This window comes from Lagenorhynchus albirostris, chromosome 7 (genome assembly GCF_949774975.1).
Source record: "Lagenorhynchus albirostris chromosome 7, mLagAlb1.1, whole genome shotgun sequence".
Taxonomy (NCBI): Eukaryota; Metazoa; Chordata; class Mammalia; order Artiodactyla; family Delphinidae; genus Lagenorhynchus; species Lagenorhynchus albirostris.
In genome coordinates, this window is record NC_083101.1 from 49,333,302 (window position 1) to 49,357,030 (window position 23,729).

General features: G+C 44.3%; 1 protein-coding gene across 1 annotated transcript in view; it reads right to left on the bottom strand.

Annotated features, from left to right (window-relative positions):
* MAMDC2 (MAM domain containing 2) overlaps positions 1-5,940 on the bottom strand; it is a 164,411-nt gene extending 158,471 nt beyond the window's left edge. Inside the window, exons 1-3 of the mRNA XM_060154991.1 lie at positions 5,675-5,940; positions 3,957-4,080; positions 3,502-3,615 (exon numbers count right to left, since the gene is read on the bottom strand). Coding sequence (XP_060010974.1) covers positions 3,502-3,615; positions 3,957-4,080; positions 5,675-5,692 — 256 coding nt within the window. The 5' untranslated portion in view covers positions 5,693-5,940. The remainder of the gene's footprint in view (positions 1-3,501; positions 3,616-3,956; positions 4,081-5,674) is intronic.
* Positions 5,941-23,729: the final 17,789 nt, after the last annotated feature.

Below are 23,729 nucleotides of genomic sequence, written 5' to 3' on the forward strand. Positions count from 1 at the left end.
TCCTGTATTAGGCAATTCCTCAAACACTGACCCCCACTGTTGTAGAAAAAAAAAATACTTTCTCTACAAGTGCTTTGAATTTCCTTTTTTACCTCCTCTTAACCTGACACGTCCACATCTACCTTTCTCTCTGGGGTGGCTTAGGGTTCCAAACTTCTAATTAAGGAGCAGTACCTGGGTTTGGATTTTACCCCCTCCCTCCCTCAGTTCCTCCAATGACTTCCTCATAGAGCCAGCTTAAAGATGCTAAACCAAGGGGTCCAAAGATTGGAATGAAGCCAACACCCAGCCGATGACTAGTCGTGACCATTCTGATGTGAGGTCAACTTTACAGTGTCCAAGAATGCTCAGCCGGAGGGCTTCTGCCCCCCACAGCTGGCAGTGGGGAAATGGAACCAACAGTCTCGACTTCAGCTGAGGACGACTGTTCAAAGGGGTTCCAATGTTCTCTGAACCGCGAATGAATAAAGATTTTTTTAGATGATAAATGAATGAATAAGGAAGATTTTTATAGGATAAAATAGATCTCTTCTTTCCAGGATTTAATTCAAACCTAAAATTTAGATGCAAGTTCAAAGTTTGATTCTGACACAATCTCACTTGCCTTGACAAGTGAGAGAAAATGAAAATATTCTACCGAAAACATGGAGGTAAATCAAGAAAACAAGAAACTGGAAAGTAGACGAGGCTAGGTTGCCGTGCCCAGCCACCTGCTCTGGTGCCACCCTCTGTCCCTGGGGGTACCCTCCCTATGGTATGCAACCCAAGTCAATGCATCGCCTTGTCAAAACTCATCCATTTTGTGCCCAGTGGAAATCGAGCATATTTCAAAATGGCCATGAGCTAGGGACATTGGAATTGTAATTGGAGAGGCTTAGAGACCCAATACTCTAAGTAAACCAAAGGGGTGGACCTCAAATACAACTTGGGGCAGCTGGGAGATATTTTGAGACAATGACTCCCGATTTGAATCTCCTGTAATGGAATTCTAATTGGCAGATTTTTTTCTCTACTTAACGCTCTTCACTGGGCTTTAGCATTGATCTCTCCACTGTAAATTAACCTACTGACCAAGGACATCTAGAAAGTGCTATTTGCGTTCCAAATACTTGTGGGCAAAAGTCACTGAAACCTATAATTTTCTGTGCCGCCATACAATACACGGAGGTGGATGGAACCAGTTTCAAAGGGTTTTTGCAGCCAGATGAAGTAAATTTGCAGAAAGTCTTGTGAACAGATTTCAGCCTGGGACACTTGTATTGTCTTTAATCTACCAACCTAGGAATGGGTTTATGCCGGAAATTCTTAGTGATGGCTTCTCAGCAGGCAGCAGCAGTGGCTGCCACACCCCTACCTCGCTGTGCCTCTGGAGTGGACTGTTATGTCCAAGTTCTGGCCTCCGAAAAACGTGATACGTAAGGATGGAAGCCTAACCAGCCTGCTCCCCGGGGAATGCTCAGAGGAGAATGAATGAACTTTCCCCAACCCTGAGCCAGAAAGCTGTGGCTGTTAGAAGTTAAAAAGAAAGCAAAGAGGAAAGCAACAGTGTCTTCATTTTGCTATAAACCACAATCACCTTTCCCTATAAGTATCGTCCTGTTTTCCTGGAGGGGCACAGTTTAACTGCCACTGGTGCAGAGGTGCCAACTCAGCAGAGAGCACTTCCTGCAGGTCTGGGTGGCAGTTGAGTGCAGCGAGCTGTGGCCTGCCCACTGACCCAGGAGCAGGCTGCCAGGGGGCCACCATCCTGACGGAGGCCTGGCAATGGGGGCACAGGACCGAGGCTCCTGGATTAAGGGGTGATGTTGATTTCCTTTTCTCAGAGCCAGGCTAGGGCGAGGCAAGAGGGGTGTCTAGGGCACAAGATTTAAGGAGGTTTTCACTCTCAGGGTCATGCAAGGGGCTCTTTCACCTGAGTCCTAGCCCTGTACAGGGCCACCAGCAGAGGTAGGGGTTCTCAAAGGTCAATGGTTCTCAAAATGTGATCTCCAGACCAGCAGCATCACCTGGGAACTTGTTAGATATGCAAATTCTCAGCCCCATCCCAGACCCACTGACTCTGAAACTCAGAGGTGGGGCCCAGCAACCTGTGTCCTGACATACCCACCAGGTAATTTTGATGCAGCTAAAGCACTGTGCTAGAGAATAATGCTCTCCAAAGCCAGTCATGTGGTCCAGGTCAGGCCACTGCTCAAAATGCTTCAAACACAACCAGAACAGGGAAAGGGGTAAGGTGGTGAGATGAAAGAGACTTCCCTAAGGCAATCAGCAAGGTAGGAATCCTTCAAACGATAAATCATGAATTGATTTTTCCCAGCTACCCCTAAGTACTCTGTAGGAAAGACTTGGCAATTGTTGGCAATAAATAAAGCTTACCACTGAGTAGTTCCCTCCTGTTTTTTCCCTGATCTAGTCAGCTCAGAGCTGACCACTGACTGGTAGCTTGGGACATGGGCCAGCCATTTGAATATTGTAAGACTGAGAGTCCCTCCTCTGTAAAATGCGGCTAACATCACCTCCCTGCCAATGTCAGAGAAGCTAGTATATGCAAAGCCCCAAACAGAAGCCCAAGGCAGAAAAGCTGTGATGACAGTTCATACATCCTAAGCAGGGGTTCTGAACCTCCACCTTCTCCAGGGAGCTTAGATAATGTGGGGGCCTGAGGACAACTGAGATTCCTGGGAAGGAGGTTAGCTGATCTCTTTTATGCTGCAGTGTTTTTTAAAGTAGGCTATTTCCAAGTCCCAGTGGCCTGGGGCATCAAGCCTCTTAATGGGGTGGCACAAGTGAGAGATAAGGGAAAGAAGTGCCTCCTCTTGGGTGTTAGAGAACTACTTATTTTTTACTAAATAAATGAAGGGCAAGAAGCTATATCTGAAGAGCCCACATTTAAACTTTGTCACTCGAACCCGAACGGTATGAGTGGTAAGACAATGACCAGTGCCAGCCAGCTGAGAGATCTCAGGCACATGGCCATGGACTTGGTATCCTCTTTCGCCAAGTACTGGATTATAAATACAACAATAACATGAGGATGATGTCATGCAACAAAACGCTGTCAAGCACAACATAAATGTGAGGTTTAGCACTGAGGTCCCATCACAGAATTAGGGCACCATTTCTGCAGGACGAGAAGGAAACTAACCTCACCCAACTTTCCCAGCTCACCAAGGTGTCTACTGCGGACCAGAGAGGCTGTTGCCCTGCAGAGGGCACGCAGCCGGTGGGAGACAATCATCAGCTGTGCCCCCTTTCTCCCTTCCATGGGGGGAGGGGGCGGGCAAAATCGCAGAGCCGCTACCCACAGGCCAGGTAAACAAAGGCCTCCATCTCTTCATTGGCCATCCATGCAGCACAGCTGAGAGTTGGAAAGATGATCCATGACTCACACTTCTCCTCCTGAGAGTACTTAACTCCAAGATGATAACATTGCCCGTGCGAAAGAGCCAACCAGCAAAAAAGGAAAGTTCACCTTGGGCCCCTGTGCACTGACCCCCTTACCTTCCTCGTTTAAAATCCATGGCAGGAACTCGAACACCGAGTCAAAGTCGCAGGTGCTCTCTTCGAACGCGCAGGATCCCGCGGGCAGGTCCAGGGCACCGGCAAGCTGCAGGGCTGCTGGCACAAAGCGGATTTCAGTTCAGGCTCGGTCTCGGGAGCGTTTACACCAACTCAGGGCACCCCGGGGAACCACCTGGTGATAGTGAGAAGGGGTGCGGGAGGGGACGGGAGAGGGAGGCAGTATTGCCGCCCCCGCCCAGGGCACTTGCACTGCGCGACCCGTGCGCGGTCGCTGGGCTCGGGGAGGGAGGTTAGCGGCTGTGGAGATGGATCCGTAGGCGCCCTCGGATGGCCCAGCCTAGGACCGCGAGCCCGACCAGCAGGGCTGCGGGATTGGGAGAGGGTCACGAGAGCGCCCCTCGGAGGAACCCCCCCACCCCGGATCCAGGCCTTACCTTGCACCGCCAGCAGGACGCCCCCGAACAGCATGGTCGGGGAGGAAGACTGGACAGGGATGCGAGCCGCCAGCCCGCTGGGACAGGCTGCTCCGGGTGGAAGGAGTGTGGGAAGCGGGGGCGCCTGGAATCGGGGGAGGGAGAAGTCGGAGGCAAAGCGTGCGCTTGGAGCTGCCCAACTTTGCAAAGCGGCCCCGGGAGCAGAGCGGAAAGCCGAAGGTGCCTGAACTGTGAGCGCCGCTCGGTGCGCTCGCGTCCTAAGTGAAGCCGGCCGGCCGCACAGCTGGTCCTGGGCGAGGATGGGGCTGGGCAGGGAGGAGACAACTGCACACTTTTGAAAAGCCAGCCAGAACTGGCTGGGAGAGGAGAGGTCGGGATGCAGTGCCACGGCTCAGATTTTTAAAGCTTGGGACCAGACCCCTGGCAGATACTGGAGAGGGCAGGCCTCCCGGGAGCCCCTCGGCTGAACTGGGACTGGAGGCGCCCCGCCCCACCCCGCCCGTCCTAGTGGGAACCAGCTTATTTCTGGGGACAGCCTCCCTCTATCTGGAATGCCAGTCCTGCGGGGCTTGCCCTAATTTTAACCTTTTCTCCCCAGAATGGAAGAGGGTGGAATTCTCTTAGGAAAACCTAGAGGAAATTTTGGGAACGGTTGGGTGGAATAAGCTTTACATCTAAGAGTTTCAGCGTTTATGGCCCGTTAACGCTAACCTTGGAACACACACCCCCCCACCGCCTTTATTTAGCAGTGGAATGTTTGGCATGTCTGGTGCTCAGCATTCCCTCTGTCCGGTGAAATGGGGGCATTCCTCCTCTCCAAAGAGCCATGATAAATTAGTAGAAGGTTTCTAAATTGGGATGGGGGTAGTGATGTCAGGGAGGGGGTTATGGTGAAGTACCCATTGGCTACAAATTTGCTTTGAGCACTGAGTGGGTCTTTAAAAATAGTCTCCTCCAGTAAAGAAAGTGGTGATAGGGGTGGGGGTTCTTCTTAATGCTCTTTATTATATTGGGCAGGCAATGTTATGCCTAGGGCAATGATTCTCAAATTTTAGGGTACATCAGAAGCCCACGATCAGAGTTTCTGATTCAGTAGTTCTGGTCTGTGGTCCAAGATTCTGCACATTCCTAACAAGTTTCCAGGTGCTGATGCTGCTAGTCTGGGACCACACTTTGAGGACCACTGGCCTAACAAACTCTTGTTCAACCATCAAAGCCCTGCTCACATGCCTTCACTTGGTTTCCAGACTCTGTTTTCCTTGTCTTTCATTCTTCTCCTTGCTGTTTCTTTCTCTGACCCCCGGATACTAGGGTGCCTCCAAGTTTATTCCTTTCAGCTCCTGTTTCCCTTTCTCCTCACTTCCTCAGTGATTTCATCCAGTCTCATAGTTTGAAACACCAGCTAAAACCTGATATCTCCCAAACATTTTTCTAGTCCAGACGGCCCACTGCCTCCAGACTCTTCTGTCTCACTGCCACCTCAGCATTTTCACTTGGATGCTTAAGAGCTATCTCATACTTAACAGGTCCCAGCATGAGCACCTCATATTCCTTCCCAAACCTGTCTCTCCCCTGCATCTTCCTCATCTCAGTGAAAGGAACCTTTCCCTTCCAGTTGCTCAGGACAAAATACTTAGTGTTATCCTTGACTCTTTTCTTCGTCTCAGGACATTACCAAATTCTGTCAGTTCAGGATTCAAAACATAGCAGGTACTGACCGTGCTCCAAGCCCACATGACTGCCCTGATCCCAGTCGCCACTGCTGTTTGCTGGGGATGCTGCAGTAGTTTCCGAAAGGTGGTCTCCTTGCTGCTTCTGCCTTGCACACCTCCATTCCGTTCTTAACACAGTTGTCGGGGCGTCCTTTTGACAGAGAAGTCGGACTATGTCACTCCTTGGTTCCAGACTCCTAACAACTCCATCAATCATTTAGCAGAATCCAGACTTTTCACAATGGCCTACCAGGTCCTACAAAACCTATCCCCACCCACTTATATCTCTGACCTATTCTGCCCTGCTTACTTCCCTCCAGCTACATGGACCTCCTGGCTGGTCCTCAGACACAGTCTAGCTGTCCTCTCAGAACTTCGCACTGGCTGTTCTCTCTGTTTGAAATGCTCGTGCCGGGAGAGCCACAGGACTCATGCTGGCACTACCTCTAGGTCTTGACTCAGATGTCATCTTCATGATGAGAAAACTTGAAAACCTTCTCTCTAATAAGAATAAAGCTCCTGGATCCTTTTAAAATAAGTTTAGACAAGGTTTCAGGAGTTTTCTGTAGGCAGTGGCTCAAATGATCTAAAATTTGTTTAGTGTGTGTGTTTATATGCTTTGCCTCAGGGAGTAGCTAATGATAATAAAAACACTTATCATGTTTACTATTATAAACATTTTAGATAGATAATCTCATGTAACTTTCTCAAAGACTCTATGGGGTATGCACCATTATTATCCCCATTTAATAGATGGGGAAACCGAAGTGCAGAGTTCAGTGACAGCACGTGGTAGAGACAAGATTCAAACTCAGATTGGCTTTATTCCAAAAGCCTATTTTCTCAACGGATACAGTAGCCTATCTCCTTTGTCTTTCTTTTTTGATTTCTTGCTCGCAGATGGTGCTACATATCTGATGAATTTCATCAACTTACTTAATTAAAAATTTAAAGATGGATATGAATCCAGTTGAAACTTCAAAACACTATTTTCAACCAAACAAATTTTCAGCAACTAACAAACCGGTTCTCCTCTTCCCAGGTACCTATGGAGTATTTCAAAGCTTTTGGGTTGCCTTAGATTCATTTGCATGTTCCAGGTGTTAGGAAAATGAAAAACTTCAAAGCCCTAAAGAGATCTCCAAAAATTTAAAAATACGATTTAATACTTAAAGGTGACATCGTTTATTGCCACCTATGAGAAACTGGATCATTACACGTAAGTGCAGAATTAGTTGGAGTAAAATTTCTATTTCACATATAATTGCATGATCCCAAGAACAGATGACCGTTCCACATTGGCACAGACTGGGGACTCTGGAGAGCAGACTCTGACTTGGAGTTTAGTGCACAGAATGTTCACTAGGGGGCACCCTTGGGATCAGCTCCTGTGGAAGGGAGTAGGAAGAAGCAGGATTGGGTCCAGGGAGAAGTGACAATGCAATCAGGTCCCTTGAAGCCCCTTCTGACCCCACAGGAAACTCTGGAGTTTAAATGGCCCATTTAACTTGCCCCATGTTAGGTTAAAATGGCCTGGCTCTTTGTACAGCTGCCTCCATCTGTCACTGGATGTGGCCCACACTGGAACAGTGAGCTCCAATGAGGCGGCTCTCTACACGGAGGCCAACCCAAAGGGGCGAACAGCTGAAGGCTGTTTGATGACAACACTCCCAGCAGCTGGGACAAGTTCTTTCCTGAAGACATTTTACAGGGAAGGGAAAGGATATTGTATGTGGAGAGGGCCAAGGAAGGAATCTGGAAAATCTAGAAATGATGTGTGTCAACACACTTCACAAAGCCACATGGCTGTTCACTGCCACATCATTTGGGAAAACAGCATGAGGCCCCAAGGTAAGAACTACCTGGGCCTCTCTCCGTAAGATGTAGCTTAATTGAATAATCAAATAATGCACATAAAGTTCTGATTTTAGAAAGCACTCAATAAACATTAGGTAGTGTAGTGGGTTAAATGGTAGCCCCCCAAAAGGATATGTTTATATCCCAGAACTTGTGGATGTGACCTTATTTGGAAAGAGGGCTATGCAGATGTAATTAAATTAGGGATCTTGAGATGAGTTCATCCTGGATTATGGGGTGGGTCCTAAATTAATGGCAAGTGTCCTTATAAGAGAGAGAAGAGAAGTAACAGGCAATGTAAAGAGGGAGGCTGAGATTGGAGCGATGCAGCCCCAAGGCAAAGAATGAAGCTGGAAGAGGCAAAGAACAGATTCTCTCCTACAGCAGGAGCGTAGCCCTGCAGACACCTGGATTTCAGACTTCTGGCCTCCACTGTGAGAGAATAACATCCTGTTGTTTTAAAGCAGCCAGTCTGTGGTAGTATGTTGTAGCAGCCATAGGAAACTCATACAGAGTGTTATACATCAAGCGAGCACATGCCTGGCACTCTATGTGTGTTATCTCATTTAATCCATGCAACATTTCTATCAGGTGAAGACCCCTGTTATCTTCACTTACAGACAAGGAAACGGGACCAGAAGGGTCATTTAACTTGTTCAAGGTCACATGTCCAGCCAGTGTGAAGCTGGAATTTGATGGCATACGCTGCAGTGCCCCTAAAATCTTCCTCTTTGCAAAGACCTGTCTCTCCTCACAAGGGCCGCCTACACCACAGGCAGGCAAAGCAACCTGCTGCCTCTGTGGGCACGAGGCTCGCCTCTCACAGAACCTGGCACATCCCACTGCTCGTCACTGTTTTGTCTCTGTCTCTTTGTAGGTCTCTGTCTGGGCTCGCCTCTACCTCTCATGCCCACTCTAGCCTCAGTGTTTTGCTACCTTCCTTTTGCATTGTCTCTCTCTCCGCACATACACACGAACATGTACACCATCAGGCTGAAAATGAGCTGGTAAAATAACTCCAGGCTCTGTGGCTTGTCCTGCCAGTGACCTTCGTCGCATTCCAGCAGGAGATGTCTGGGGGCTCTGCCCCGAGGCCGGCTGGCATTGTCCCTTGCTTCCTGCCCAGCACCAGCTGCCTCTCACCCCTGAGGAGCAGTCACATGCCTGCTGTGGGTCAGAATCATCCCCTGTGAGGGAACAAGGCCCAAGGTTAACCAGTTATTACAAATCTCCTTTTATTACAAAATATATACCCCACTGTTTAAATTGCTGCACTCAAATGACCTGAACTGGGAAAGTAGATATTTCTTTCAGAGTGAGCATTTAAAAGGAAATAGATATTGAATAGATACTTTCTCTCCATCATTAATCTCTTCTTCATCAGCTTACTCCGAATCCTAGCTTGGTGTCAGACATCCTTCATTATGATTTGAATGAAACCTTTTAATTTTTTTTTTTTTCTGGTCAAAGTTCTCTAGGCTGACTCATCACAGTGATGATACCACCTTTTGTTGAGTGTTTATGATGTGCCAGGTGGTTTCATGCTCAATTTATGGAGGAAGAAACTACAGCCAAAGCATTGAAGCGATTCGCCCAAGGGTAGGGGGGCTGGACGTAAACCCAGATCTAGCTACCAGCAAAGCCCTCTTGATCTCTCTAATCTTCCAACACAGGGGAGGTGTGAGCAGACACTTTGAAGTGTCCTGTTCCTGGATCCCTCACCTCCTTCCTCCACCCTAGGCTGGGCTGAGGCCAGAGAGGCAAATTTCTCTCTGTCCCAGTGAAGTGTCGATACCCGGAGTCCTGCTGGAAAAGCCCTTTGTAATCAGAGGCCCTACCTCTCCATTCCACACTAATACCTGTGCGCCCACTTCCCTTTCTCAGACTGCATCGTCTTATCTCTCTCACGTGTTCACAGGTGCTCCTTTTTGTTGAGAATCAGAACGCCTTCCTCCCCTTCCCTAGTTGGTAAAGTCCTTATTATGGGTTGAATCATCTCCTCACACCCACGTTGATCTGTTCAAGTCCTAGCCCCCAGCACCTCAGAATGTGACCTTATTTGGGAATAGGGTCATTGCAGATGTAATTAGTTAAGATGAGGCCACATTGGAGTAGTGTGGGCCCTAATCCAATATGATTGTTGTCCTTATAAAAGGGGAAATTTGGACACAGTCACACACAAGGAGAACGCCACGTGAATGAAGACAACGGCAGAGATCAGGGCAATGCTTCTACAAGCCAAGGTAAGAGAAACACTGCCAGCAACCAACAAACTAAAGCTAGGTGACAGGCCTGGAACTGATTCTCTCTCACAGCCCTTAGAAGGAACCAACCCTGCTGACACTTTGATCTTGGATTTCTGGGCCCCAGAACTGACATTTCTGTTGTTTAAGCCACCCAATTTGTGGTACTTTGTATGCAACCCTAGGAAACTCACGCACTCCTATTCATTTCTCAAGACCCAGTTCAAACGTCCCCCTCTCCAAGCCTGTTCTTCACTGTCCCCCCCACCCAAGCTGCAGCGTGTGTTGCGCTGTATCGCAATGACTTTATTTATGTCTCTGTTCTGCAATGGAGGCTGAGATTTCAAGGGCAGAGAACACATCTGCTTTATCTTTGTGTCTGCTCCTGTGCCATGTCTGTGCACAGCTGATTGTAGGCATTCAATAAATGCTTGTTGAAGGAAAGGCTAAGGACCGGCATAGCTCACTGGTCCACACAGCCCGGAGGCCTGCCTAAGCTTCATCCCTGTGGTTGGAAGAAAAAGAGCTAAATGTAAACTGTAGGTCATCCTTGGGGATGTTTATAGAAACGAATGAGCTACACAGATGTGCAGTGTGAACAGGGAGTCAGAGCAGGCTTTCTGGTGTCAGAGCAACACAGCTGGGACTGGGGAGAGGGGAGCGGGGAAGGCTCTCAGAAGCCTACTTTCATGAGAGGCAGAGGAAGCTCCAGGGAGAGGGCTCGGCCCCTGGAAGGAGGCACCAAGCCTTGGCTGTTGCAGGGAAATAGAGATGATGCAACAGCCTGCATCCTGCCTCCTGGGTTGTCCCAGCCCCACCCTGTGGACTCTTGTCTGGGTCCAGGAGGAAGGCTAGGCTGTTGGGAAAGCCAGGAAGCTCTCTTCTCTACAAAACACTGGGCCACAAAGAGCTCTAGACCCCCGTGGCCATATTAAGAAAAGAGCAGGTGAGCAATGTCACAATGCACTTCGCCACAGACCTCCAGCCCTTTAGCATTTCAGGGTTCAGGGCAGCGAGAATGGGTACAGGTTAGTTTGTGAGGGTGTATGTGCTCCCTTCGGACATTCCTCCCAGTCCTGGGAGTTGAGGCTCTATGTCACCTGTTGGGGCTAAGAGGGAGCTGAAGGACATTGGAATTTGATTTATTACAGTTAATGGTGCCTCTAGAGACCAGTGAGGCCCGTGGGCAAGTTGGGCTAAACCCAGGTGGTATGCTTTCTCCTCAAGTTTTGTCTGAGTGCTGTGGCATGGGGAAAATGAGGAAGAAAAAGCATTCTGTAGCCAAAAACATTTCCGAAAAGAGGAGCGAAATCCCAGCTTAGCCTCTGACGTTATTAATGTGTTAGATTGGGGATCTACACATTATGTGATTTGGTCTAAACTGAATAGGGGGGACTTCCCTGGTGGTCCAGTGGCTAAGACTGGGCTCCCAATGCAGGGGGCCTGGGTTCAATCCCTGGTTAGGCAACTAGATCCCACATGCCACACTAAAAAAGATCCCGCATGTGGCAACGAAGACCCCATGTGCCGCAATTAAGACCCAGTGCAGCCAAATAAATAAATATTTTTAAAAACAAACAAACAAACAAACTGAAGAGGGACAAGATGATATTCACAACCAGTAAGTCCTGGGCACTGAGACACAGAATGGACACCAACTGGGAAGGTGACAGACAGCGAATATCAGCTCTGAACAGGCATATGGGGTGTGTGCATGCACGCACGAGTGCATACTGTGCAAAGACACATTATCCATGAGAAGCCAATTCACACTATAACTACTAATCTGGAAGACTGAAATGCAAAGGGCTGAAACACTGGGGATTTAAAGGCCCAAGTAATTGGTGATAATGAAGAAATTCTACCACCAGGTATTGCAAGATGCTTCAATGAGCTAATCCAGTGCATCATGATTCCGGATGCACAATAGAACCATCTGGGGAGTTGCTTCTTTTAATACAAAGTTTGGGCTCCACCGACCAATTAAATCATAATTTCTGAGATAGAACCAAAGCATTGCTATTTCTTTAAAGCTCTCCAAGGTGATTCTATTGAGCCAGGGTTAAGAAGGCACTGACTTAATCTTTTCATCATCAGCAAAATTAAATAATTTTAGTGTTAACAGGGGGGGAAAAGCTTTTTTAAAAGAATAAGAGAGTGTTGTATCAGAACAGGGAATATGATTTTGTCATTGAGACTGTGGACTCTGGAGCCAAACCACTAAGGTTCAACTTGTCTTCTGTCACTTACTACCTGTGAACCTACAGTACATCGTTTGGTCTCTCTGTGCCTCAGTTTCCTCTTCTGTAAGATGAAAATAATAATAGTACCTATCTCACTGGGTGGTTGTGAATACGAGATGAGTTTATATTGTTAGAATACTTAAAAGAGTACCTGGCACTCTGTAAGCACCATATAAATATTTACTATTAATTTTCTACCCACCTAAGTTTTTCACGGGTCTAGGCTTGTAGTTGAAACTGAAGATGTAGTCTAGTCATCAAAATAGCCTTTCACATACTGTCCTGCCTTTGGAGGTCAAGTACAGGGGGTACAGAAACTAGAAATACAAATTGGACTATTGGTAAACTGTAGCTTTGATGTTCTATCAGAAGAGAAGAAAAATGTAAAGTATTGAGTGAATTCCATTATAATTACCAACAACTAGAACATTAAAAATAGTAATGAAGAAAATAGTTTTAGTCTAGGGAGGGAAGAATATACAATGGAGAAAAGACAGTCTCTTCAACAAGTGGATCTGGGAAAACCGGATAGCTACATGTAAAAGAATGGGATTAGAACATTTCCTCACACCATATACAAAAATAAACTCAAAATGGATTAAATTCCTAAATGTTAAGACCTGAAACCATAAAACTCATAGAAGGCAACATAGGCAGAACACTCTTTGACATAAATCATAGTAATCTTTTTATGGATCTGTCTCCTATGGTAAAAGAAATAAGATCAGAAATAAACAAATATGCAAGAGGGAGGAGATATGAGGATATATGTATATGTATAGCTGATTCACTTTGTTATAAAGCAGAAACTAACACACCATTGTAAAGCAATTATATTCCAACAAAGATGTTAAAAAAATAAAATAAAAAACAAATAGGACTAATTAACTTAAAAGCTTTTGCACAGCAACGGAAACCATCGACAAGATGAAAAGACAACCTACAGAATGGGAGAAAATATTTGCAAATAATATGATCGACATGGGGTTAATATCCAAAAAATATAAACAGCTCATACAACTCAATATTAAAAAAACAAACAACCCAGTCAAAATACGGGCAAAAGGGAGAACGATATGTGACTATGGAGGCAGAGATAGGAGTGATGTGGCCATAAGCCAAGGAATGCCCTCAGCCACCAGAAACTGGAAGAGGCAAAGAATGGATTCTTTCCTAGTCCCTCAGAAGGGAGTTTTGGTCCTATGTTACTAGTTTTGGACTTCTAGCCTCTAGAACTGTGGAAGAATAAATTTCTGTTGTTTTAAGCAAAAAAACTCAAAATGGGCAAAAGACCTGAAGAGACATTTTTCCAAAGAAGATATACAGATGGCTAACAGGCACATGAAAAGATGCTTAACATTGCTAATTATTAGAGAAATGCAAATAAAAACACAAATGAGATATCACACCTGTCAGAATGGCTATCATCAAAAAGTATAAAAATAACAAATTGTTGGAGAAGATGTGGAGAAAAGGGAATCTTGTATACTGTTGGTAGGAATGTAAATTCATGCAGCCACTATGGAAAACAGTATGGAGGTGCCTCAAAAAACTAAAAATAGAACTACCATATGATCCAGCAATGCCACTCCTGGGTACATATCTGGAAAAAAATTAAAACACTAATTTGAAAAGATACATGTACCCTAATGTTCATAACAGGACAACTTACAATAGCCAAGATAAGGAAGCAACCCAAAGGCCCATCAACAGAAGAATAGATAAAGAAGATGTGGTGATATATATATATATTTATATTTATATAAATGGACTATTACTCATCCATTAAAAAAATGAAATTCTGCCATTTGCAGCAACATGGATGGAGATAGAGAATATTATGCTTAGTGAAAGAAGTCAAAGACAAATACTGTATGATATCACTTATGTGTAGAATCTAAAAAAATGATACAAATGAATGTATATGTAAAACAGAAACAGACTCACAGATATAGAAAACCAGCTGGTGGTTACCAACGGGGAGAGGGAAGGGGGAGGGGCAAATTAGGGGTATGGAATTAAGAGATACAAACTACTATGTATAAAATAGATAAGAAAGAAGGATATATTATATAGCACAGGGAATTATAGCCATTATGTTGTAATAACCTTTAATGGAGTATAATCTGTAAAAATATTGAATCACTATGCTGTCCCTGAAACTAATATAATATTTAAAATCAACTATATACTTAAATTTATTTATTTATTTTTTAACATCTTTATTGGAGTATAATTGCTTTACAATGGTATGTTAGCTTCAGCTTCACAACAAAATGAATCAGTTATATACATACATATATTCCCATATCTCTTCCCGCTTGCGTCTCCCTCCCTCCCACCCTCCCTATCCCACCTCTCCAGGCGGTCACAAAGCACCGAGGTGATCTCCCTGTGCTATGCGGCTGCTTCCCACTAGCTATCTACCTTACGTTTGGTAGTGTATATATGTCCATGCCTCTTTATCGCTTTGTCACCGTTTACCCTTCCCCCTCCCCATAACCTCAAGTCCATTCTCTAGTAAGCCTGTGTCTTTATTCCTGTTTCACCCCTAGGTTTTTCATGACATTTTTTTTTTAATTCCATATATATGTGTTAGCATACGGTATTTGTCTCTCTCTTTCTGACTTACTTCACTCTGTATGACAGACTCTAGGTCTATCCACCTCATTACAAATAGCTCAATTTCGTCTCTTTTTATGGCTGAGTAATATTCCATTGTATATATGTGCCACATCTTCTTTATCCATTCATCCGATGATGGACACTTAGGTTGTTTCCATCTCCGGGCTATTGTAAATAGAGCTGCAATGAACATTTTGGTACATGACTCTTTTTGAATTATGGTTTTCTCAGGGTATATGCCCAGTAGTGGGATTGCTGGGTCATATGGTAGTTCTATTTGTAGCTTTTTAAGGAACCTCCATACTGTTCTCCACAGTGGCTGTATCAATTTACATTCCCACCAACAGTGTAAGAGGGTTCCCTTTTCTCCACACCCTCTCCAGCATTTATTGTTTCTAGATTTTTTGATGATGGCCATTCTGACTGGTGTGAGATGATATCTCATTGTAGTTTTGATTTGCATTTCTCTCATGATTAGTGATGTTGAGCATTCTTTCATGTGTTTGTTGGCACTCTGTATATCTTCTTTGGAGAAATGTCTATTTAGGTCTTCTGCCCATTTTTGGATTGGGTTGTTTGTTTTTTTGTTATTAAGCTGCATGAGCTGCTTATAAATTTTGGAGATCAATCCTTTGTCAGTTGCTTCATTTGCAAATATTTTCTCCCATTCTGAGGGTTGTCTATTGGTCTTCTTTATGGTTTCCTTTGCTGCGCAAAAGCTTTTAAGTTTCATTAGGTCCCATTTGTTTACTCTTGTTTTTATTTCCATTTCTCTAGGAGGTGGGTCAAAAAGGACCTTGCTGTGATTTATGTCATAGAGTGTTCTGCCTATGTTTTCCTCTAAGAGTTTGATAGTTTCTGGCCTTACATTTAGGTCTTTAATCCATTTTGAGCTTATTTTTGTGTATGGTGTTAGGGAGTGATCTAATTTCATACCCTTACATGTAGCTGTCCAGTTTTCCCAGCACCACTTATTGAATAGGCTGTCCTTTCTCCACTGTACATTTCTGCCTCCTTTGTCAAAGATAAGGTGACCATATGTGCGTGGGTTTATCTCTGGGCTTTCTATCCTGTTCCATTGATCTATCTTTCTGTTTTTGTGCCAGTACCATACCGTCTTGATAACTGTAGCTTTGTAGTATAGTCTGAAGTCTGGGAGCCTGATTCCTCCAGTTCCTTCTTTCGTTCTCAAAATTGCTTTGGCTATTCGGGGTCTTTTGTGTTTCCATACAAATTGCAAAATTTTTTGTTCTAGTTCTGTGAAAAATGCCAGTGGTAGTTTGATAGGGATTGCATTGAATCTATAGATTGCTTTCGGTAGTAGAGTCATTTTCACAATGTTGATTCTTCCAATCCAAGAACATGGTATATCTCTCCATCTATTTGTATCGTCTTTAATTTCTTTCATCAGTGTTTTATAATTTTCTGCATACAGATCTTTTGTCTCCTTAGGTAGGTTTATTCCTAGATATTTTATTCTTTTTGTTGCAATGGTAAATGGGAGTGTTTTCTTGATTTCGCTTTCAGATTTTTCATCATTAGTATATAGGAATGCCAGAGATTTCTGTGCATTAATTTTGTATCCTGCCACTTTACCAAATTCATTGATTAGCTCTAGTAGTTTTCTGGTAGCATCTTTAGGGTTCTCTATGTATAGGATCATGTCATCTGCAAACAGTGACAGCTTTACTTCTTCTTTTCCGATTTGGATTCCTTTTATTTCCTTTTCTTCTCTGATTGCTGTGGCTAAAACTTCCAAAACTATGTTGAATAAGAGTGGTGAGAGTGGGCAACCTTGTCTTGTTCCTGATCTTAGTGGAAATGCTTTCAGTTTTTCACCATTGAGGATGATGTTTGCTGTGGGCTTGTCATATATGGCCTTTATTATGTTGAGGAAAGTTCCCTCTATGCCTACTTTCTGGAGGGTTTTTATCATAAATGGGTGTTGAATTTTGTCAAAAGCTTTCTCTGCATCTATTGAGATGATCATATGGTTTTTCTCCTTCAGTTTGTTAATATGGTTTATCACATTGATAGATTTGCGTATATTGAAGAATCCTTGCATTCCTGGAATAAACCCCACTTGATCATGGTGTATGATCCTTTTAATGTGCTGTTGGATTCTGTTTGCTAGTATTTTGTTGAGGATTTTTGCATCTATGTTCATCAGTGATATTGGCCTGTAGTTTTCTTTCTTTGTGACATCCTTGTCTGGTTTTGGTATCAAGGTGATGGTGGCCTTGTAGAAGGAGTTTGGGAGTGTTCCTCCCTCTGCTATATTTTGGAAGAGTTTGAGAAGGATAGGTGTTAGCTCTTCTCTAAATGTTTGATAGAATTCGCCTGTGAAGCCATCTGGTCCTGGGCTTTTCTTTGTTGGAAGATTTTTAATCACAGTTTCAATTTCAGTGCTTGTGATTGGTCTGTTCATATTTTCTATTTCTTCCTGATTCAGTCTTGGCAGGTTGTGCATTTCCAAGAATTTGTCCATTTCTTCCAGATTGTCCTTTTATTGGCATAGAGTTGCTTGTAGTAATCTCTCATGATCTCTTTTATTTCTGCAGTGTCAGTTGTTACCTCTCCTTTTTCATTTCTAATTCTATTGATTTGAGTCTTCTCCCTTTTTTTTGTTGATGAGTCTGGCTAGTGGTTTATCTATTTTGTTTATCTTCTCAAAGAACCAGCTTTTAGTTTTATTGATCTTTGCTATTGTTTCCTTCATTTCTTTTTCATTTATTTCTGATCTGATTTTTATGATGTCTTTCCTTCTGCTAGCTTTGGGGTTTTTTTGTTCTTCTTTCTCTAATTGCTTGAGGTGCAAGGTTACGTTGTTTATTTGAGATGTTTCCTGCTTCTTAAGGTGGGCTTGTATTGCTATAAACTTCCCCCTTAGAACTGCTTTTGCTGCATCCCACAGGTTTTGGGTCGTTGTGTCTCCATTGTCGTTTGTTTCTAGGTATTTTTTGATTTCCTCTTTGATTTCTTCAGTGGTCACTTCATTATTAAGTAGTGTATTGTTTAGCCTCCATGTGTTTGTATTTTTTACAGATCTTTTCCTGTAATTGATATCTAGTCTCATGGCGTTGTGGTCAGAAAAGATACTTGATACAATTTCAATTTTCTTAAATTTACCAAGGCTTGATTTGTGACCCAAGATATGATCTATCCTGGAGAATGTTCCATGAGCACTTGAGAAAAATGTGTATTCTGTTGTTTTTGGATGGAATGTCCTATAAATATCAATTAACTCCATCTCGTTTAATGTATCATTTAAAGCTTGTGTTTCCTTATTTATTTTCATTTTGGATGATCTGTCCATTGGTGAAAGTGGGGTGTTAAAGTCCCCTACTATGAATGTGTTACTGTCGATATCCCCTTTTATGGTTGTCAGTATTTGCCTTATGTATTGAGGTGCACCTAAGTTGGGTGCATAAATATTTACAATTGTTATATCTTCTTCTTGGATCGATCCCTTGATCATTATGTAGTGTCCTTCTTTGTCTCTTCTAATAGTTTTTGTTTTAAAGTCTATTTTGTCTGATATGAGAATTGCTACTCCAGCTTTCTTTTGGTTTCCATTTGCATGAAATACCTTTTTCCATCCCCTTACTTTCAGTCTGTATGTGTCTCTAGGTCTGAAGTGGGTCTCTTGTAGACAGCAAATATATGGGTCTTGTTTTTGTATCCATTCAGCCAATCTGTGTCTTTTGGTGGGAGCATTTAGTCCATTTACATTTAAGGTAATTATCGATATGTGTGTTCCTATTCCCATTTTCTTAATGGTTTTGGGTTCATTATTGTAGGTCCTTTCCTTCTTTTGTGTTTCTTGCCTAGAGAAGTTCCTTTAGCAGTTGTTGTAGAGCTGGTTTGGTGGTGCTGAACTCTCTCAGCTTTTGCTTGTCTGTAAAGGTTTTAATTTCTTCATCAAATCTGAATGAGATCCTTGCTGGGTAAAGTAATCTTGGTTGCAGGTTTTTCTCCTTCAACACTTTCAATATGTCCTGCCACTCCCTTCTGGCTTGCAGAGTTTCTGCTGAAAGATCAGCTGTTAACCTTATGGGGATTCCCTTGTGTGTTATTTGTTGTTTTTCCCTTGCTGCTTTTAATATGTTTTCTTTGTATTTAATTTTTGACAGTTTGATTAATATGTGTCTTGGCGTATTTCTCCTTGGATTTATCCTGTATGGGACTCTTGTGCTTCCTGGACTTGATTAACTATTTCTTTTCCCATATTAGGGAAGTTTTCAACTATAATCTCTTCAAATATTTTCTCAGTCCCTTTCTTTTTCTCTTCTTCTTCTGGAACCCCTATAATTCGAATGTTGGTGCGTTTAATGTTGTCCCAGAGGTCTCTGAGACTGTCCTCAGTTCTTTTCATTCTTTTTTCTTTTTTCTGCTCTGCAGTAGTTATTTCCACTATTTTATCTTCCAGGTCACTTATCCGTTCTTCTGCCTCAGTTATTCTGCTATTGATCCCATCTAGAGTACTTTTAATTTCATTTATTGTGTTGTTCATCATTGCTTGTTTCATCTTTAGTTCTTCTAGGTCCTTGTTAACTGATTCTTGCAATTTGTCCATTCTATTGTCCATCCTATCTCCAAGATTTCGGATCAACCTTACTATCATTATTCTGAATTCTTTTTCAGGTAGACTGCCTATTTCCTCTTCATTTGTTAGGTCTGGTGGGTTTTTATCTTGCTCCTTCATCTGCTGTGTGTTTTTCTGTCTTTTCATTTTGCTTATCTTACTGTGTTTGGGGTCTCCTTTTTTGCAGGCTGAAGGTTCGTAGTTCCTGTTGTTTTTTGTGTCTGTCCCCAGTGGCTAAGGATGGTTCAGTGGGTTGTGTAGGCTTCCTGGTGGAGGGGACTAGTGCCTGTGTTCTGGTGTATGAGGCTGGATCTTGTCTTTCTGGTGGGCAGGTCCACGTCTGGTGGTGTGTTTTGGGGTGTCTGTAGACTTACTATGATTTTGGGCAGCCTCTCTGCTAATGGGTGGGGTTGTGTTCCTGTCTTGCTAGTTGTTTGGCATAGGATGTCCAGCACTATAGCTTGCTGGTCGTTGAGTGAAGCTGGGTGCTGGTGTTGAGATGGAGATCTCTCGGAGATTTTTGCTGTTTGATATTATGTGCAGCTGGGAGGCCTCTTGTGGACCAGTGTCCTGAAGTTGGCTCTCCCACCTCAGAGGCACAGCACTGACTCCTGGCTGCAGCACCAAGAGCCTTTCATCCACAGGGCTCCTTAATTTGGGATGATTCGTTGTCTATTCAGGTATTCCACAGATGCAGGGTATATCAAGTTGATTGTGGAGCTTTAATCCGCTGCTTCTGAGGCTGCTGGGAGAGATTTCCCTTTCTCTTCTTTGTTCTGACAGTTCCCAGGGGCTCAGCTTTGGATTTGGCCCCGCCTGTGCGTGTAGGTCGCCGGAGGGCGTCTGTTCTTTGCTCAGACAGGACGGGGTTAAAGGAGCCGCTGATTCGGAGGCTCTGGCTCACCCAGGCCGGGGGGGGGGGGGGTAGGGAGGGTCACGGAGTGCGGGGCGGGCCTGCAGCGGCAGAGGCCGGCGTGATGCTGCAGCCTGAGGGCGCCGTGCGCTCTCCCGGGGGAGCCGTCCCTGGATCCCGGGACCCTGGCAGTGGCGGGCTGCACAGGCTCCCCGGAAGGGCGTGTGGCTAGTGACCTGTGCTCGCACACAGGCCTCCTGGCGGCAGCAGCAGCGGCCTCAGCGTCCCATGTCCGTCTCTGGGCTCCGCAATCTTAGCCGCGGCTCGCGCCCGTCCCTGGAGCCCTCTCAAGCAGCGCTCTTAATCCCCTCTCCTCGTGCACCAGGAAACAAAGAGGGACGTAAAAGTCTCTTGCCTCTTCGGCAGGTCCAGACCCCTCCCCGGACTCTCTCCCGGCCAGCCGCGGCGCACCAACGCCCTGCAGGCTGTGTTCACGCCGCCAACCTCAGTCCTCTCCCGGCGCTCCGACAAAAGCCGGAGCCTCAGCTCCCAGTCCCGCCCGCCCCGGCGGGCGAGCAGACAAGCCTCTCGGCTGGTGAGTGCCGGTCGGCCCGATCCTCTGCGCTGGAATCAGTCCGCTTTGCCCTCCGCACCCCTGTTGCTGTGTTCTCCTCCGCGGCTCCCAAGCTCCCCCACTCCGCCTCCCGAAGTCTCCACCCGCGAAGGGGCTTCCTAGTGTGTGGACACTTTTCCTCCTTCACAGCTCTCTCCCGCTGGTGCAGGACCCGTCCCTATCCTTTTGTCTCTGTTTAGTTTTTTCTTTTGCCCTAATCAGGTACGTGGGGGGTTCCTTGCCTTTTGGGAGGTCTGAGGTCTTCTGCCAGCGTTCAGTAGGTGCTCCGTAGGAGTTGTCCCACGCGTAGATGTACTTCTGGTGTATCTGTGGAGAGGAAGGTGATCTTCGCGTCTTACTCTTCCGCCATCTTCTCCAGAATCTATCTATACTTAAATTTAAAACAAAGAAGATAGTTTTAGGATTAAAATAGAAATCTTTATTTGACAATACTTGAGGTGGAGCAAACAAAATGGAATGGAATATATCAAGAGGCATCTTACAGGACTGTGTTTCTAGAGGCTAAAGGAAGTTATCTTGGGCCCTGGTTATAACATAGCCTGAGGGGCAAGTCTGTCTGTGTCCAGTAAATGTGTGTTCCAAGAAAAAGAAACAGAGAGAAACTTTTAAGTGAGACATATTGTTTCTGAATTGCTGGAGCCCCCATAACTCCTCCCAAAGTGAAAAGGTGGTTTTTTTCATGACCCATTTGACAACTTTATATGCACATTTTAAACTTATTTTGTTATGAGGAGGTTTTATTTATTCACTCACCCAGGTTCAAATTAGACTTCTGGATATCTAACTCATTGGATGCAGAATTTCTCTCATGGTGGTGGGGAATGGGAATGTTCCTTGGGAAACTGATTCCCTCACCCCTAGGCTTGGCAGAGAACTGGGGAAACTGATTCCCTCACCTCTAGGCTTCATTCCAGAACCAGGCAGTGGACTGGGGTGGCTTTCTTCACTCTAGCTTTGGAAATGCTTTATAGTGAGGGCTGCCTTCTGTCTCTTTGCTAAGTTTCCATACTGGGCCAAAGACATCCCCACATTCTTCCAGAAGATGTGGTACATATATACAATGGAATACTACTCAGTCATTAAAAAAAGAACGAAATAATGCCATTTGCAGCAACATGGATGGACCTAGAGATTATCATACTAAGTGAAGTAAGTCAGAAAGAGATAGACAAATACCATATGATATCACTTATATGTGGAATCTAAAATATGGCACAAATGAACTTATCTACAAAACAGAAACAGACTCATAGACATAGAGAACAGACTTGTGGTTGCCAAGCAGGGGAGAGGGAGAGGGATGGACTGAGTTTGGGGATAGCAGATGCAAACTATTATATTTAGAATGGATAAACGACAAGGTCCTAATGTATAACACAGGGAACTATATCCAATCTCCTGGGATAAACCATAATGGATAAAATATTTTAAAAGACTTATATATGTGTATAACTGAGTCACTTTGCTGTACAGCAGAAATTAGCACAACATTGTAAATCAACGATACTTCAATAAAAAAATAAATAATAAAAAACAAAGACATCCCCACATTCTTCCAGAAGGGAATAACTTCCCCATAGGTGGCATCCGCCTGGATCTCCACCAGGCCCCCAAGTCTATTGATTCTTGCAGTCTATGCTTTCCTTCAAGGTTCAGTTTCCTGATTTTTGAAATATATCCTTTAGTAACCTTTTTCAGCAAAGATCTAGAGAGGTCTATTCTCCAAACCTTTGAAAACATCTGTCATAAAAAATAGTTCAGTTGGATGTAGGCTTCTAGATTAAAGTTCTGGGTAAAGATGGTGGATTGAACATACTCATCCAAATTTTGCTTCTCCAGAAACCACATAAAAACCATAGTGAGTAGATAGATATTATTTAGAAATGTATGAACATTTAAGAATATGGAAAATGGGAGAGGAGACAACAACAAGGTTTTAGAAACTAGAAAGAAGATGGAAAAATAAAAACTGACTAAGCAGATCAAAGGAAGTCAGATTTGAAGCTGGCTTGGTTAATTCTGCAACACCATCAACAGTCCAGGAGATGGTGACACCAGGTAACATTAGAAATGGGCATGAAGAGGGTGACTTAAAATAAGGAGGGTTAGAAAGCCATTTGGGAAGCACTACCTTCCTCGATCCCCTCCATACCCCATGCTATGGATGACTTGTCCTCCCCACCTGTATTAGTCAGTTCTCCAGAGAAACAGAACCAAAAGTATATATACATATACAGAAAGAGATTTATTATGAGGGATTGACTCATGCAATTATGGAAGCTGAGAAGTCCCATGATCTGCTGTCTGCAAGCTGGAGGCCCCAGAGAGCCAGTGGTAGAGTTCCAGTCCAAACCTAAACCTGAGAACCAGGGGAGCCGAAGGATCCACCTGGTCCAAGTCCAAAGGCCTAAGAACCAGGATACGGATGTCCAAGAGCAGGAGAAGATGGATGTCCCAGCTCAAGCAGAGAGTAAATTCACCCTTTCTCTACATTTTCTTTTCATTCAGGCCCTCAGCAGATTGGACGATGCCCACCTGCATTGGTGAGGGTGATCTTTTTTACTCAGTCCACCAATTCAAATGCTAACCTCTTTCAGGGACACCCTTACAGACACATCTAGAAGTAATGTTTTACCAGCTATCTAAACATCTCTTAGTCCAGTCAAGTTACACATGAAATTAACCATCACACCACCCTAGCAAAAGTATGGATGTTTATTCTGTGGAAAGGGAAAAACAGAAGTATATTGGACTTGGATGACACAGACCCGGTTAAGAGCAAGAGTACCATACTGAAACCAGGGTGAGTAGATGAATATGCAGACACTGAAAGCTGAGTGGGACCCCACCTCCAAACCCTGTTCACCCACCTACCTTCCAGAAATGGTTATGACCAAACGTTTTCTCTCCAGGTGGAAGAATTAGAAGAAGAGTTATCTCTGGGATATCTGACCCAGAGGAAGAACTTAAGATATTGATATTGAGGTTTCCCCCAACAAATAGTCCAGCCATATCACCCTC